This window comes from Apis cerana, linkage group LG16, assembly GCF_029169275.1.
Source record: "Apis cerana isolate GH-2021 linkage group LG16, AcerK_1.0, whole genome shotgun sequence".
NCBI lineage: Eukaryota > Metazoa > Arthropoda > Insecta > Hymenoptera > Apidae > Apis > Apis cerana.
The window spans coordinates 4,798,548-4,817,241 of NC_083867.1; the positions used below are offsets into that span (position 1 = coordinate 4,798,548).

Sequence of the window (18,694 nt, forward strand, 5' to 3'; positions counted from 1 at the left end):
ATTCCAAGGATTGACGAGATTTTATTCCACTCGATGAATTTTTCTTATGTAAATATATTGTTTTACATATATTTTAGTACATATATAATATAGTATTTGTCAAAGATTTTGAATCACTATCATATTCTAGAATAATTATTATTCAGATACTTATCCAAGTTCACTTTATTTATCTTAAAATTATTTTCAGAAATTTGTTACATATAGAAATTTAATCTGCAGAATTATCCAGATTATTATATTTTTCTTTTTAGATTTGAATTATCATAATTCGATTACATTATACTCAAAAATTTGGCATGCTTATGCTTCCTCAGATAATTAACACGTTTCACGGTAGTTAATTAAATTCTAATTCGCATTTCTAATCGTAAAATTCACTCAATCTCTTTCTCCAAATCATCCACTTCTTAATCTCTTATTAAAATATCAAAAGCCATCCATTTCTATTTCTTCACAAGAAAGAAAAAAAAAAATTACAATTAATCGAGTACCACCACATTTCTAATCATAAACTATTCCGATATCTCTTTCTTCAAATCATCTATCCCTCAATCCCTCATTAAAATGTCAAAAGCTATTTCCATTTCTCCACTTTCACAAAAAAGGAAAAAAGAAAAGGAAGCTAAAAAAGAAAATTCCCTGGAGCAGAACCTGAACGGTCAAGATGAGGCCAAAGAAAATGTAGAAGTATGAGGGAAATGGGCAAAGAAACGAGGTGTTACCACGGCCGGCATTACACTTGCTAATGGCCAGAGAGTGGAATGCCTGGTCCGGGCCAAGTTGTCGAGTGGTGGTTCGCGTACAAGTAGGAGAGGCACTGGTGTACACACGATCATTAACCCCAATTACGTAGTGCGCGCGACGGGTCCAAGTACGGGCTTCGTTCATAATGAGCTATTTGTGTACTTGTGCACATAGGCACGCCGATCACCACGCGTGCGCCTTTCGTCCTTCCACTCAGCGTGATAATGATGCGTTCTCCTGTTCTTGGACGAGACGATTTTTTGACTTTGGCAAGAAAACGTGAGATGGAAGGAATGAGACATGGTTCCTGGAAGAATTAAATATCTTAGAATAATGTCTGTAGAATAATGTGAGTTTTAGGAATTGTAGAAATAGAGATATTGGAGTAAAGAAAGTTGTGAAAGCTTGGATGAAATAAAAGAATGATGATTTTTTTTTAAAAAAGGAAAATTTTAGAATTGAAATATTTGTGTGATCCTTGAAAAAACAAGTATACAATTCTAGAATACAGAGTATAATCTGGAATTTAACAATTGTAGGTTCTAAAAATTTTTTAAAAATTTGAGAACAAGAAATATTTTTGGATCTTACTTGTAAATATACCTAAAATAAGTACATTAATTTAATATAATGGATAAATTTTAAAAAGCGGATAAATTAAATTTGTTTTAAAGAATTTATTTTAATAAGATACTTGTCAAACTAATTTTGTGAAGTAAAACAAGAGCATCTAAAATGAAATTGGAAGAGATACTGCAAAGTATAAATGTCTTTCCAAATAACAAGAGTTAAACGTTGACTTATTCGACGACCGTGGAAAGACTATTCAGTATTTCCAACGAGCATCGTGTCTCTATTCCGTGTTGTTCTTCTCTGTGACCCGCCTTCTAAATATTCGTTCGGTAGGGAAATTCATTGTAGGCTACCAGCTCGAAAATCCATGAATTTGCTTTAAATTCTACTAGAAAGGATACTGTAGAATCTGAATCACAATCTCGGTTTACATAATGCAACATTATTCTGTTAAATTATTACCTTTGAAAAAGATTAATTTTAGGTGGATTTTAATCATAAAATATTATCCATGCATTCTTCAAGATTCTACGAGATTAAGCTATTAAAGTAGAATCACAATTTTTATTTATATAATGCATTGTTATTCTGTTAAATTATTTCTTTTGTTAAAAATTAGTTTTGGTCTAAATGTTTGATTGAATTATCATGCACATCTATTCCATCTATCTGACATAATTCTTATAATTTATCTAATTATGTTCAAATTTCAATTAAAATACATTCACAATGTCCTAATATAAATTTTCATTTATTAATTACCAATTCCACCATTAATCATTGGTAAAAAGACCAATTTCCATGAAATTCATTTTTATCGTTTCTTTTTTAACTCCATTTTTGAATCAGCTTTTATTTGCGTATCAAGAAAGAACACCTCAATTAGCAATCGCTAATTACCAGCCGATTAATGGCGAATAATAAGGATGAGTATTCATATCCACTGATCGATGGATTTATCGTGGGATTAATAGGTACTGTCTCGATTTCCAGAAATGATTTTCTTTCTTTTTCTTTTCCATCGTTTTTCGATCTTGCTTTATTGTCGACGAAAAATACGCTCGTAATTGATCATTAACGAGCAGGTAATTAATGACAAAGAAAGATATCCGTTTACGAGTATCCTTATTAGATAATAATTATTAATTGACGTTCGTGATGAGGGTGATTGTCTTTAATATCGAGAAGTCTTATTACACGTATTGTTTCTCGAATAATTTAAGAGAAATGGTAAAAAGTAAATTTGAACGATGAAAATAATTATGAAATGAATATTCTTAGTACTCGTTAAACAATTTTCAAGTGGTGCCATTTCGTGATTAAATTTTAAAATATATATAAATATTGTCAAGAGCATTTTCAGTTGAGAATTCAATTGATTGGATCTCAAAAACAATTTATTACGATACTGTGAAATTAAAAAAATTTAAGTTAATGAAAATAACTAATTACTATTAATTACTAACTAAATTACTAGAAATTACTAGAAAAATTTTACTTACCCATGTTCGGTTATAAATTTAATATTTGTATGGATTTGTAAATCATTTATGATTCCATCCTGATAGATTTCAAATTCCATGCTGCTGAAAAAACGAACTGAATTATTATTTTGCAAAAAAATTTCATTTATATATTTGACTATGAATTTACCAGATTTCTTCTTTCGTGTTTAATTCTGTAAAATTAAATAAATTTAGATTAATGAATTGTTGGCAAAGTTACCAGAAATTTTCAACTTGTACATATCAGGTTCGATCGTGGAAAAATTATCACGAAGAACGGAAGTACAACGAAATTAACTCGGAAAGCAGCGAGATAGATACCTTTTCAGTAACCAAGTTTCATTTCCCAGACGTTTCTATCTTCCATCTTGAAAGCGGTACCCCCGTTCGCCATAGTTGCCCTCTTATCGTGCCTCTCTCTGGCGAACCACCGATCCTCCGTAATGGAATATCGATTCCCCGTGTTTGGACGCTCGATTTCCCTACGACGACACGATAAATTGCTCGCTAATGATTCCCATAGTCTCAACAAATAATATTTCTAGAATTGGTTAAATCGTCTTTTCGCTCGATATCCTTGGGAAAATCGAAGATTCTGCGAACGATCTCACGATTTTTCATTTTTAAAACGATTATGGTTTACGGAATCACTTTTATCTTCTTTCCATGTCGAATCTTTTGCACATCGATTATAATATTATTTATACCACTATTTAAAATTTTTTCAAGAGATTAACGCAATCATTGTTTCTCTATTTTTATCTCTTCTTTATTTCTTTTTTCATATCGAGTATTTTTTGCGTATCAATCATAATATCAATCATAATATTTATATTCTTGAATAATTAAAAAATATACGAAAAAATTATTTATTGAAACAATTGTTCGTTGGATGGAAGTTTATAGAAAATGCAGCAATCACTGTCGTTAATATCGACGTTGCTCTCCATCCAATTCAAAATTTCCCTATACTCGATGCAACGTGTATACCAACTATCGTAATTCATCGCTGAAAATGGGCACGATGGTTAATAAATACGTAACGAAGAAATAATTTAATGAATTCGGAATCGATCGTTATAAGCTTCCCTTTCATTGAAACTACACTCAATTGCAACAAATTCGACCCTTTTATATTCATATTTTGAATATCTTGATCGAAACATTTCATATCATTGTACACACAAATATAAATCTCTTTTAATTCATCCAATTTAGTTTCACTTCAAATTGTACAGTACAGTACATAATTTTTATTATTAAAATTATGAATCTAATCAAAAATGGTCCACATATATGTAAATATTAATGATCAAACCATCCTTATGTTTTTTTCAAACAATTCAGCCTTTACATTTAAGCACAATTTACAAAAAAAATCTTTAACGAAATGCAACAAATTTTCATTGTACAGAACGAAGCACGATCATCAAAGAAAGGAGAGAGAGAGAGAGAGAGAGAGAGAGAGAAAAAAAGAAAAATAATCATTCCTTCCAGGCTGTTCTTAATTAACTTTCAACCTTCTTGCCCTGGCTTCCCTTCATTAACTCGTAAAAAAAAACCCTTTCCCCTTCTTTACAAATTTTCAACCCCATTTCAACTCGACCTCCTTTATTCGCTCTATTTACGCGCCACGTTTTCTCCGCCTGTGTGTAAGGAGCGTAAGTCTCTCTCTTCCGTTTCTTCTCTTCCATCCTATCTCTCCACTTTTTATTTTCTTATTTTTTTCTTCTTCTTCTTCTTTTTTTTATACCCATTACGCAGAGTGAATTTCAGAGGTGTTGCAAAGTGAGAATGCGAGGTAAAATTCGATCTGGGTTGAAGTAAGTAAATTCGAGAAGGAACCGATGTTTAGAGAGTCGTGGAATCTATTGAAATCACGGTCTGTTCGAAACTGGTTTCCTGGTATCGAGTTTTTTTCTCCCTCTCCCTCTTCCCTCGTGTTTCACGCGAACGAAACTCGAAAGTTAAACGGCCCGATAAATTATCGCGTCAGCTGCTCGAGAACTCGGTTTGGAGGCGTGCGAAAAGCTGCACGATTAAGTCTTACTTTCCATTCATGAGTTTTTCGAAATAATAAGAGAACTTCCGATTACTTGATTATCGTAGTTGAAGGAGATCTGAAAATGTATAATATTAATGTTATTGATCGAAAAATTCGTAACAAGAATGATTAATTTCGTTATTTGATTGGATATAATTTTTTCACGTGATATAATTACGATATTTTGTCCCAACAAATTTAAATTTGTCAAGGAGAGATTCTAAGATATTCTTTTTGTATTAAACTATCGATCAATTATACATCTGGATCTCTTCAAAAAGAAACATTATATATAGAAAAAAAAATAGTAATTTAAGACATTTGCACAAAAACATTTATATAAACGTATAAAAAGGAAAATCGATATTGTAAAGAAGAAAAACACACAAATCAAAAAATTTGTATCGTATAAAAAAAATATCTTATCAAAATTTATAGATCCATAGATGCATAATTTATTGCACGAACTTATACATCAAATATAAGAACGTCAAAAATACTGTTACCAACTGCACACGGATACCAGAAACGACTGAATAAATCACCGACCAATCACGGAACAGAGATCCCGTTCAACTCGAAATTCTTGCAGAATGGCGGCACGCAGTTATTCCAACCCCTGGAAAATTCAATTCTGCGGGACTTAATCGTAAATTCCTGAAACTGGGAACAAACTAGACGACCTACATACCCTCGAGAAGGGTAATCTAATGTTAAGCAAATATAAAAGCTTGGCGGGGTCGTGCACGCTTCCCTGACTGGGCTGATTTCGAAGTTGCTTTGGGAAAATTGAGGGAAATTGGGCAATCGCACTCTCCACGTGCGGAACACTGAGAAAGAGATTGCGAAAAGGGGATATGGGTGCTGAACGAGCGATTTTAGAATGTATTTGGTGGGGAATTATGAGGGTTGAATTATGGGAAGGAACAGATTGTGGGTGGCAAAGATATCTGGTTCTCCGTTTGATAAGGCGAAAATTGTTTCGAGGCTTTTAAAAAAAAGCTTCTATCTGTACTATAAATATAATTTGAAGAAAATTTGAAACTTCGACTTAAAGAGTTTTATAGAATATTCTTATCCTCAAATCGAAGAACATTCACGATTCTGGAATTTTTGATTTTTAAATTTAAATTAATGATTAAGTGTTCCATCACAATTAAGTGTAACGCAAATTAATTTTTCTTCGAAGCAATTTACCAGTCAGCAATTACAAGGGAAGAAGAGGGCGTAGGACTGGGGTTAGCTCTCACCACAAGAGGCGCAATTCGCGACAAACAATGTATTCTCTCAACCGCGTCGTTTAATAAAAATCGCTTGAACGGCACGAATCCAGGCCTCGCCCGATACAAAGAGACTCGACGAGGAGTCTTGGAGAACCGGTTACACCAATGTAACCGAGAAACTGTGCGATCAGCAGCTACGACAATCCCTTTCGTCGCGTTTTTCCAGGGACAAGCTAACACGAGTATCTTAAACAGGGAAAAAAAAGAAGAAAATGTTAGAAATAGAAAAAATATTAGCGATAGAATATTGATCTTAACGTAAATTGAAATTTTTATGAACAGTTTAACTCTGTTTAATTTTATATTCTTTAATACCTGTATCAATTTGTTTTATTTCTTAATCCTTTTATTGAACGTAAAATTAATTTGTTATTCTTCTTTCGAAAGATTCTTAAATCCTGGATCGTATATTTGTAATTTTTCTTTATAATTTTTCTTTCTTCTGATTTTTACTCTGTGACATGAAATCTAAAAAAAAAAAAAATGTCGTTTCGGTATCGATTTACAACAAGTAGCCACAATCACTGAGTCGCTAGTAAAAACGTTACACGCAAGGACAGTTCACCTGGGATCAGATGGAAAGTTGTACGTGTTGCATCATCACGTTTCCTTTTAAACGAGCAGAACCATTTACGAGGCCTATCTCAATATTTGCTCGAAGCGGCCAATTTCTGGGAATCCTCTCTCCCAAGATTCCTCAAATAAAATATTTAACCAATTAAATGGCTTAGCATTTGGTCTCCTATCCGTTCTATAAAATCTACCTTTCTCTTAATATCACGATACATTCGAAAGTATTTCTCAATTTTCAACGTAATATCCAATTTCTCAAACAGCAATACGATCATTGACTTAACGTGATTCAATAGAAATGCATAATTGAAAAATTTTGCTCATCGTGATTAAATTACCTCGATGATTAAATCACCATTCGCATTAAAAACATTAAAATCATTACCTTTCTATTCTATTACTCATCTAAGTTTCTAATACTTCCTCTAATTAATCTCATCATTCTAACAAATTAATTCAAACAATTACAAATCGTCTGAAACTTGAAGAAAATAAAAAAATTACAAACTGCCAAGTACATTGCTGTAACTATTAAATTTCCCATCACAAAATATCATGAACCATCGTTCAAAAAACCCCGTCAAGGCCGTCAATATCACGTCGATCGATCAATCATTCTCATTCTAACGTAAGCTTGGCCAAACAATTTCTCCTTGATTTTCTTTGGTACACTTAACTTTCCCATCGCAGCTCCCTTCATTCAACAGCAGCGATGTCACAGACAGAAGATTCGCCTTCGGATCGATCCATGGAGTAACTTGGTTCGAGCATTTTGGAGGTGGTCCAAACTTCCGGGGCGAGTCTGTAGAATTTTAATTATGCCGAGACGCCGGTGGCCAGATCGGCGACAAAAGATACCCGCGTGTTCCGTACACACGGGTTTGCCCTTTTTTCTCGCCTATTTCCACTCGCTATCTCTTTTCCAACCCCCTTAGGCCATTCTACCGCCAAATGGGTCAGCTCCTTCTCATCCCATTTTTCTGTTTTCTTCCGTGTTGTCGCGGAATTCGAGAAATTAGTCGGATTTCTTACCAGTTCTTACCAGGCAATCAGAGGAATAGTAGATTCCCTCTTCAAAACCATTGTAAATTTCTTTTCTTTTGTTTTTTTATAAGAAAGCGCATTCAATATGCAAAAATTAATTTTTGAAATTTTTAAACGTTTAATAATTTGATTTTTCATTCTGGTATGTCTGTTTCTCTCATAGAAGAAAAATTTCTCTCGTAGAAGTCTTCATGTAAAATTTGCTTTGAAATGATTTGTTTTTTTTTTTTCAATGCAATATTAACACACCTGTAAAAAAAAATAATTTTTCAGAAATGGAAGGAAATCAAATGCAATAGTCGATGATATTACAATAGTCTATGATGATATTACAATGATACATTAGTGCCAATTAGAAAAATTATAACTTTGAAAAGATTAGATTATTTCTAATATTCGATTACTTATGAGATTATTTTTAAAAATTTGTTTGCATAAAAAGCTAGAATATAAAATTTATGCATACATCTCGTATACATCAAATATTAGTTCTCTTCTTTTACGTCAACGTAATTACTCGACACCCGTCAGCTTTTTCGAGGAAACTAAATCTAAAACACCGAGGAAACTTGTTCGAAACATGTCGAGAGAATTATACGATCCAAAACTGTGTACGAATTGTTTCTCATCGAAAATTAACGTTTTGTTAAAACAATAATGACTCGTTAATTTTGAAGAGAATAGAAAAATTTAAAAATTATATTAATCCTTTATCATACGATATCGTGAAATCATATTTTCACTCGTATTTTCTAAATTTTGTTTCATATGTTTGTTTATATATATTTTATTTAATTAATAATTTAATTTTTTTAATTGGATTAAAAAATTGTGAAATTCAATCAGAAACGTTTCCTCTAGAAAAAATAAAATTATAAAATTCTTATTAAAATGCTAATATAAATTGAAAAAATTATCAAAAGATTTGAAAGGAAAAAAAATTCATATCAAATATATTCTCTTACCGAAAATTAACATCAGTCATCTAATTACTAAGAACGCCAAGAACCCTCGATCTTCTAAAAATTTCAAAATTTCCATCTCTTTTCCCTCAAAACCAAAGTTCTCGTATTCGAAACGCGAGAGACATGGTTCATCGAGCGGCTCATTTGAAGTTACTGCCGTGATAATCTTCATATAGTTAATTGGACGTTGATGAGAATGATAGAAGAGATAGGTGCTCGGTGTAAAGTGCTGAGTTAAGGTCCGCACTGTGCAAGAGAGATCCGTCACTAGCCATTTTCCGCCATTAAAACTTCTATACGGGTCGTGTCTATCCTCGAAAGGAATCGAAGCCGCGGGATAACAGCCTTTTAGGAGAAATTGCCTTCCTCTGTCTGTCTTTCTTCTCGTAGACTTTTATCTCAGCCCGTGAAAATAGGTTCCTTCAAAATGGCAGCTCTTCTTTTGTTTTCTTTTCTCTGAATCTTTTATAACCTTTGTTTGTGCTTATCGATACAATTCTCGAATATTTCCTCTGGAAATGGGACTAATGAAAGCATTCTTGATGCAACACATTGCTAGCTTTTAAATTTATTTGGAATTTATTACAATTTTAAATGAATATGAATTCTTTGTACTAAAATTATTTATTACACACCTTATTATTAAATGTAATAAAAATATCGAGATGGCTAAAATTCTGTAAACATGATTGAAATATCTGTAGGAAGATTAGAAAATATCAATAAATGACTTGTTGAAAATCGCTTTGTTTACTTGAACTCGATAGCTTCACGGTACGATAGATACTACTTTGAATTTGGAACCGATGGCTCGACGAAAGCTGTCGGAAAAAGCCGAGCGTTATCGACGGAGATCGGTTAAGCGCAAGCGTAATAGAATTGTAGATAAAGCAGCGCACTGCCTTATTTATTCTTGTCGCAATATCCTTTAAAAAAATTTAAAAACAGATTTGTAAAATGGTTTGAGAATTACTGTTCTTTTATTCCTTTACTAATGTCATTAAAATAATTTCCTTTCAAAGTAGCTTTTAAAGGAGTAAAAAAATAATTGTGTATGAAACATTCTTTTTTTTATTTAATCTCTAATTCAATTTCAATAAAAAGTTTTTTTTTTAATTTATATATTATTATATTATTGTATTCATTATTGAAAGAAATATCCATCACGAAAGAATTCATTTTCGATTAAAGTTTATAGGAAAATTTTTTTAAATAAAATTTTAATTAAAATAGATTTATAAAGTAAGAAATTTAGAATCATACTAAATAAATAAAATTTCTAACTGCAAATGTGTCGAGAAAACATAGTCCAACTTCTTGCTATATAGAGTAGCAAGTTTAAAGAGCAAATTGACTCGACGAATTTCTGATGTGGAATTATACGTCCTTGTTGTAACACACTGTCAGACTCAAATTAAGTCTCGGGAAACTGTAGCACGCGGAAGCGTGCGCCTGAATGTTTGATGAGTATAAGCCATCAGACACTGAATTCAAACTGAGATTCAAATTCAAATTTAAACTTGGACTTCATCAAACACCAAATTCAAACTTATTATAGATTTAAATTTTAATTCAAATATAAATTCAATTATTTTGATTCATATTCTAATTTTCAGACAATAAAAAATTACTAATAAAAAAAATTCATTTAACTATCAATTTGTAAATCATGATTAATTTGGATCGACTTCTTTATATTTTTTCCAAAATTCTATTGATGAAAATCAAAGTTGATTCGAAAATAATTCTGTATACTGGTTGTTCTGACAAAGATTACGTTTTCTTCCAAAGAACGCGTATATATCCAGTAGATAATAGAATGGTGGAACGTAAAAAGAAACGGTTGACATATCGTGAGGGCGATTCTCTCCGGTAGTTCGTGCTCGGAAAGCCCGAGAAGATCATTGAATTTTAAAGTAGAACTACTTCAACGGTGACGCCAATAGGATTCAATTTCAAGAGGGACGAAAACCGAGAAAAATATCGATCGAGTAATTTTCAAATTATGATATATAAAATGTGTCCAATTTGTATAATATATAAAAATTCTAAAAATTTCTTTTCGAATCAATTCTGAATAATTATAAAGTAATCCAAATAAAATACTAGAATCAAAAATAAACATATTAACTTCATTCGTTTTTTATATATCAATTCTCTGATAATCTGGAAATCTAAAAATCTAAAAATCATAAACAAAAAAAAGCGAATGAAATTTATTCTCTATTCTAATTTTTCTCTATTCAAAATATATTTGGAAATTTAAAATCGCTACTTTTGCATCGCTTGCAACGCGGCGTTGCCAAGCATTGAAAAATAAAATAATAAGAACGGTACAAAATAAAGAAAGAAAGAAAGAAAGAAGATACCATCGATGCAGCAACAAGCTGTGAGGTAGGTGGTCGCATAATATTTTTCTTATTCCTCGATTTGTTCACCTGCGCCCGGGAGCTTGTGTAAATGAAACTCGACTCGGCTCCGTTCACCAACCGTCCACCGCTGTCAAGAAAAAGTTGGTACTGATGTATTAGTTCCAACCAAAGATCCTGTGGACACGCTGCCCTTTTGCTTTCCCTCCACGCTTCCATCTTAGGTTTCCATGAAGAATATCGAATGACGTTGTCCAGACAAATAGATCCACGATCGGTCGATGGATTATCGTGTATCGGACAACAAACTCGATATTGGTACGTGGCTTTTGTCTTTCGTTTATTTAAACTGTAACAAATAAAGTAAGTTATCTTTATTTTTTTTTTCTGGTTTGGTGTATAGATGTGAATGATACTTTATGATCAGTGTACTTACTATATGATATTCACTGGTGAAATCGATACGTACGTTAATACGATCACATTTTGTTAATATCGAAGAGAAAATTGTTATTAGTAAAAATAACACGTTTGAATTTAAAATTAATTTTTTCAAAGACCTGTAATTTTAAATTTATTAAAAATAAATAGTTGAAAAAAAGAAAATTGAATTATATTAATTATATATCTTTTGGTTAATTTTTAAAAGATTTATGAAATTATTCTTGCCCTGAAATTTTAAAAATAAGATAATTTATTTTTTTTGTAAAAATCCTAAGAAAAAATATATAGATATCCAAGAATAATCGTGTGATTTTCTTCGTATTAAAAATTTAATAATTTCATTTAATGTATAATTCATAAATTTAGAAGAAAAAAAAATTAATATTGAACAAAATATGAAGAAAATGAGTATTAACAAGCGATCAAACGATTTCACCAAGAAAAAGGAGAAGCGTTCCACGAATCGGAATCGCTGGCCCGTGCGATTACGAAAATCGAACGAACCGGTTGCTTCCCTTATAAGTAGCGCAACAGCTAATTAACACAAAATTCTCTTCGTTGGTTTAACCTCATCCATGATTTTCGTCTAACTTCTCGCGAAAAAGGAAATATCGTTTTCGTGAATTTTTTTTCTCAGACGCTTCATTCGCGTAATCGCGTGGAAACCAATTAACCCAATTAAGCCTCTCGTGTCAAAAAATTCGCTCAAATAAAAATTTTGCGTAACTTTGATTAATTTTAACTTTAAAAAATCGCTTGTGATATTCGATGAAATCTAAAGAAAATTTTTTTAACAATATATAATTTCAATCTTAATAGCATTCAAAAAATATTTATCAAATTTTTACACATTCAAGAAATAAGAAATATATGGACATGATGGACATTTGTGAACATTTGAGAAAGATTGGCTCAAGTCCGTGGAATTCACGAGTATGAAATTAAATAAAAAAAATTCCTAACTAGTGAATTCCCTTTGCGGAAAGAATAATAAAAATTAAGTAACTAAAGAATCAAAGTCCAAAGCACTTACAGAATAAATTAATTTTTAATCCCAATTTTACCTCTACCAAAATTATGAGTTCCTTTGTTATTTTATCCAACGTAGAAAAAAAAACGATGAGTGAAAGGCAAAAAAAATTATTTAAAAATTAAAATATCGTTTGTTTCATAATAGAATTTCCTTCAGCTTAGTAGATGTAAATCCTAATTTTGCAGATGTTCAAATTTTAAATATCTACTAATAAAGTAAATGTTAATAACGAAAAAATTAAGATATCGGTTAAAAATCCAAAGTTTTAGATACTTATGTTCATACACCAAAATAAGAATATATACCAAAACAATTAAATCATCATTTCAGTGGGATCAAACAATCTCTCTTCTCGATCAATTTCACGGTCCATTCGTCACAAGATTATAGACACTCTTGATGGACAGTAGTAGAAGGTATCGTTTCGGAAGTAGGTCGAAAACGCAAAACTATCGAGCCTAACAATTCGATTATTGCAAAGTCCATGGCGTGTAACGCTTAGCCAGGTCATCCGCCTTTTGATGGCGAAATAGAGTGAATCCCACCGCTGTTGTCCAACACCTACACTCAGTCCGTTCGAAGCTTCCGCAAAGGTGAAACTCAGCCGAAGAAGGCCGAAGGAGAAGAGGGGACGTGGCAACCACCAATCTCTCTCGGTTGTCTGTGTGCCAGCGGCGATTGGCTTTCGCATTCTCTACGCGCTGAAACGACTTTTAGTCGTGTCTAGACGACAGTCATGACTGGCTGTGTTCCTTGAACATTCGTTTTTCCACATTTTCCACGCGTTCCTCCTTTCCAAAGTCAGTTCGATCAGACGCGCAAACGATCGAGAAATTGTGTTGAAATTGTCTCATAACTCTATTCTTTAGATTATTGCATATGTAAATAACTGTTGTGAACAAAATTAATCAGAATTTAGTGAGTATCATTAATGCTAGAATAATCATAAAAATATAATGGATTATATATATTTTATTTTATGATTTACGATATTATTTTTCATGCCAAATTTTATATATAAATAATTATTTATATATAAAATAAATATTTATATATAACATAAATAATTCTAATTTTAAATAATATTTGTTGTACGTTTTGAGTAATATTTTATACGTATATTGTTTTATTATAAGAAAGCAAATTTAGTATTATTTATCGTTATTTATATTATTATTTAAAATAACGTAAAAAAGCTTTTGAGAAGATGATATTTTTATTAATTCAGTATGAAAAATTTAAATTTGCAAATATCAATGTGAAAAATAAATCAAAGAATTACCATCAATAATTAATGAAATATTTCATTTGTAATAATTTTAATCTTCTTTTCCAATGTTGAATATTTAATCAGACCTATTAAAAATTTCGTTAAAAATTTGGTCCTTTCATCCAAGGCAATAATTAAATAGTAATAATAATTCTTTTTATATACAAGATGATGTATCCTGGTAAATCTGGAAGATCTGTTTAGATGAAGATAATAATTTCGAGACTATTCAAAGTTGGAAATTAAATTCGATTAGTTTATACGAGGATTATTTGGATATTGTGTACCTGGATGGAATAGTCGTGATTCAAGTGTAGTTGAAGATATGATGGTGATAAGCGCATTGAAACATGTTGCGAATGCTGCAAGCAATGCTGTTCACTCGGCGACAAATAGCACTGGGACTGGACACGGTCACACTAATTCTGGTATGTTTTAATTATATATTTTTTATGCTTTATCTTTTCTATGATATAATATCTTGTTTCAAAAAATTTTTAATAGGCAATTTCTCTATTAATTCAGATTTAATTTCTTGGTGATTATTTTTCGGTAAAGAAAATTTAAAATAGATTAATCTGAAAAAAATGAATTAATTTAGAAATTATGTAGATATTAAATTTCTGATTTTGAATTTTTCAAAGAAATTTTTCTGTTAATTTGAAATTAATTTTTTGAATATTAAAATTATTAAATAAAAAGTATTGTCTGGAATAAATTAGTCTTGAGCTATGTTTTTTTCAATCTAAAAAGATAATTTACAAATTGTTTCATCAATGATGGATATTTAATTTCAATAGTAGAGATAATTTCAAATTTTATTTCATTTTATATTAATTATCTTATTATTAATTTTATATCTTTTATAAAATTGTCATTGTGCATTGAAACTATGGTATAATTAAATATTTATTTTAAAATACATCAGATCTTGCGATATCGATTGAATTTGAGCGATAGCGAGCCTCGATAAACGCTTATCTAAAGCATTTGTAAAAGATCGAACGTGTGTCGCAGGAAGCTTTCGTTTTCGATCTAATTTATAATTTATCCTCTATGCTTATTTATATTTAATTAATTTTGAAAATTAATTCATATCTAATAAATCATTTTATTGTAAAATTTAATATATATAGCTAATATAGCTAATAATTTCTTAATAATTTTAAACTTCACTAAAATTGATTAATATCATGATTCTTAAGAAATTCGTTATGCAAAACCGGCGGAAAATTCGAATTTATGTAATCCGTAGAAATCGATCGAGAAAGATCGATCCAGATGCTCGATCGTCCTTGCAATTTCTTCCTTGAGTTTTTTTTTTTTAATCCATCATTCTTCACTTCACTTCGAGCGAAAGCATCCACGAGTCTCGATTGTATTCCTATCGGAATATTGGTTGCGCAAAACGCGAAAGGTTATACAGTTACAAGAGAATAGAGCGAACAATTTTTTGACATGCAGAGAAACGAACAGGTGATATAAATCGATAAAAACACTCGAATGCAGCTGTGTTGAATTCAACTTTAATCATTTAATAATTGCATATTGAATTTTATCAACGATTATTGTTGAAAAGTAAGAAAAGAGAGAGGATCATATGAAAAGGTCAAATCATTTAGATTGTGCAAGAAATAGAAAACGTGGCTTCTTTCACTATATCATTTTCAATTGTTTCATGCAATTTTGAAGAATTTTAAAAATATAATTTAAAAGAATGAATAATAATATTCGTCATGTTATTGATTATCGGTAAATTTGTTTGAAATGTATTTTGATGCGAATACAATGAAACCCAGAACATGGATATAACGAAAAAATTGATAATATTGGAAATAAATATCTTCATATTAATGCTTCAAATAAATTTAAAATTTTACTTTTCTTTTTTGGAAGCTCGATATTTGTCTCTTTTTTTATGCATGCTTGGAGAAATTTAAATAAAAAATAATTGAAATTGAGAATACTACTTCGTTATTCAACATTTATTCATTGTTAAAGATATCTACGAATAAAATTTAAGTTTCAATATCTGCATTATTAAAATATCAATTGACATTTTAATAATGCAGTAGATTCATTGCTTCAAGAGTCAATAATTTTATCTATGTTATTTTCATCATTTAAAATTTCCAAATTTCACTGAATTCATAATCTATATGATTTATATAATACAGAATATTGTATTAAAATCCATCCACAAAATACACAGATAACACCACATAAAAATTTTTTTTTTTTCTTTTAAATTTGGTAATATTAATTCGAATATTCAATGAAAATAGAAAATGAAAAAGAGTATAAATTTGTAGAAATGAATTTCACTTTTTCTTATAATATATCATTTAAAAAAATTTTTTTCCTTTAGAATTCTAACCTGAATTTAAATGCAATTATTTCATTGTTCATTTTTTCTTAAAAATAGATTATGTATAGATTAATATATTAAAAAACACATATCACTATATTTTATATATTATTAATAAAATTAACATAATTAAATATTTAAAGATAAACACAATCACGATGTTCGATATTGAATTATGCTAATCAATGATAAAAGATATTTAAGATTTCAATCTTTCTTTTAAGACATTTATGATTATTAATCTTAATTGAATCATAATATAAGATTAATTAAATTTAAAGTTTGTTATCGTTTACCTTACACGAGTTCGAGTTACTGTTTAACTTATCCTTTTGGAAATGAACATCAGGTACAGAGAATGGATGGAACGAAGAGTATAGGACACAAAATGGCGCTCTTGACATTAGGCGTGGCAAGAAAGTTGCCATTCCGTTCTCGTAAGAGAATTACAGCATCATGACAGTAAATGTCTTCGCTTGTTGTTCCTTCGAGTCATGGAAATTACTATATAGATCGTGTAGAAAGTTTATTCATAATGATATTTACGTACTTCATATACTTGTAGGTTAAGTTAGAGATTATTATATTCACTTTAAAATGTATTCAATAAATGATATCATGCTATCGTATTTTCAATTTAAATTTTATTTTATCTATTTTATCTCGTGAGATATATTATTTATAGATTTATAATATTTTGAAAAATACGTAGCAAAAATTTTTTGACACTTGAATAAATCGAATCCGACTATAGCCATTGAGATGCCAATTAAGGCATACTTACATGTGCTTAAATTTGATTGGTTCAACGAGCTAGTTATATTAGATTAAATTTATTCCGAAACTTTATATTGAATGAATAATTTTAATGACGAAATATGGATAATAATATTTATATTCTATTTGATTTCATGTCAAGATTGATTATTTCTATTTTTATCCGCGTTAAATATTAATTTGGTGAAAAATAATAGCCAAATTGATACGAAAGAATATTTTTATAGCTTGCAAATAATTTATTTTTTTCAATAAAAAAGAAAAAGAGAAAAAGTTTTGTATCACGTCGCAATTTCGGTCGAAATTGAACGGGTGTCCGGAAACGTTCCTGTGTTCGAGTTGATTGGAATAGCGAAGGTTACTTGGGATTTCGACCAGTTTCATTCAACACTGGTACGTGTAATATTCAAAGTAGACGTTGGTACAGATATGGTTTATGGAAACGGGAGTGTATGTCCCATTTTGAAAGTTTCTTTTCACTTTTAGGAGGCTTTTGGTATATTGCAGAAATATGTATTGTACGTAACATTCACAAAATACTAAATGTACCACCATTTTGAAATATTACTTTTGAAAAAGAGATAGAGATGTCAGTATCTCAATATAATATTACTGTTATAAAAATGAGAAAAATTGAAAAAAAAATTAAATAAATAAAATTTAAAAATATAAGATATTAAAATTTCATTGTTAAGATATCGAGAAAAAAATCATATAATTTTTTTAATTTCTTCGAAGGATTTTGTTATATGGATTGCCAATTTTTTTTCTTTATCTTTTCTTATGAAGGAATTGTGGATCTCAGTTTGTTTATACATAGCTCTATAGTTTATGCAAAACAGCAAATCGTATAGAGCAAGGCAATTCATAATTATTTGAAAGTCAAATTTCAACAAGTGACTAGAATACTACTGAGCTGCATCAAGATTCAAGGACATGTCTTCGAATTTTTCTTTCTATCTTCGTTTTTAAATTATTCGTTAAAAATTATTCACATATCTTTTTTTTACTAAATAATTTTTTTTAATAATTATCGCATGAAATTTAATACAAAATATTATACTTCAACAAAAAAAAAATTAAAAAAAATTATAGAATGATGTAAAAGTATATGTTACTTGATATATATTCAAATCTCTTTTTTACAGATTTGAAATCCAGACAGGTTCCAAAAGACTCCATTCACCTTGCTAGGGCCCATTTAATTCTTTGCCATATATTTTCCTACACAGATCCATCTTTTGTACAGAAAAATAGCGTTAGAGATCTTGCGTGGGTCTGCCACTTCTCCCTTCTCTTTTTTTCTTTCTTTCTTTTCTTTTCTTTTCTTTTCTTTTTTTTTTTAAAGAATACTCTCTCGCAGAAACGATCCTACGCGAAACCACTTCTTTCATAGAGAAACGTTCCCTCATGTAGAGACGATTCTTCATGGTTCCATCCGTTTTGTAGAGAGAGCCTCTCATAGAAACTATCCAAAGCTTCTCTTTTTTTCTCTTCTTCTTTTTTCTTTATAAAAACGAAGCGAGATTCATCTCTCCGGCGCGCCAGGAGGAAGGAGGGAAGATTCTCTTAAATGCTTTCATCTATCGTAATAAAGACGCGAAACATCATACACGTTTTCAACATTACCAATTTCCTTTTCTTTTATTTTGTCTAATATTATAGATTATTTTCAATTTATATATTTTTAATTTATATT

At 30.1% G+C, this 18,694-nt stretch overlaps 1 protein-coding gene and 2 long non-coding RNA genes across 16 annotated transcripts in view; 1 reads left to right on the top strand and 2 right to left on the bottom strand.

Annotated features, from left to right (window-relative positions):
* The window catches only part of LOC108000293 (tyrosine-protein kinase Btk), a 152,409-nt gene that overhangs the window by 91,294 nt on the left and 42,421 nt on the right, over positions 1–18,694 (top strand). The window contains exons 1-2 of one of the 6 annotated variants that reach the window (XM_017060531.3): positions 13,294–13,498; positions 14,019–14,278. The exons of the other annotated variants lie outside the window; for them this stretch is intronic. Coding sequence (XP_016916020.1) covers positions 14,176–14,278 — 103 coding nt within the window. The 5' untranslated portion in view covers positions 13,294–13,498; positions 14,019–14,175. Of the gene's footprint in view, positions 1–13,293; positions 13,499–14,018; positions 14,279–18,694 lie in introns of those variants that run through there. 6 annotated transcript variants of the gene reach the window in all.
* On the bottom strand, positions 35–9,449 carry LOC108000299 (uncharacterized). 9 transcript variants are annotated; one of them, XR_003698336.2, is made up of 7 exons: positions 8,735–9,449; positions 6,718–8,018; positions 6,468–6,620; positions 3,147–6,338; positions 2,974–2,998; positions 2,823–2,903; positions 35–2,728 (listed from the first exon to the last, which is right to left on the bottom strand). It is a non-coding gene; the product is annotated as an uncharacterized LOC108000299 (long non-coding RNA). The 9 variants fall into 9 exon arrangements; XR_003698337.2 differs by having other exon boundaries at positions 2,823–2,906; XR_009833168.1 differs by having other exon boundaries at positions 2,823–4,945; positions 5,380–6,338.
* On the bottom strand, positions 14,273–16,929 carry LOC114577899 (uncharacterized). The gene is made up of 3 exons (XR_003698353.2): positions 16,769–16,929; positions 16,515–16,703; positions 14,273–14,428 (listed from the first exon to the last, which is right to left on the bottom strand). It is a non-coding gene; the product is annotated as an uncharacterized LOC114577899 (long non-coding RNA).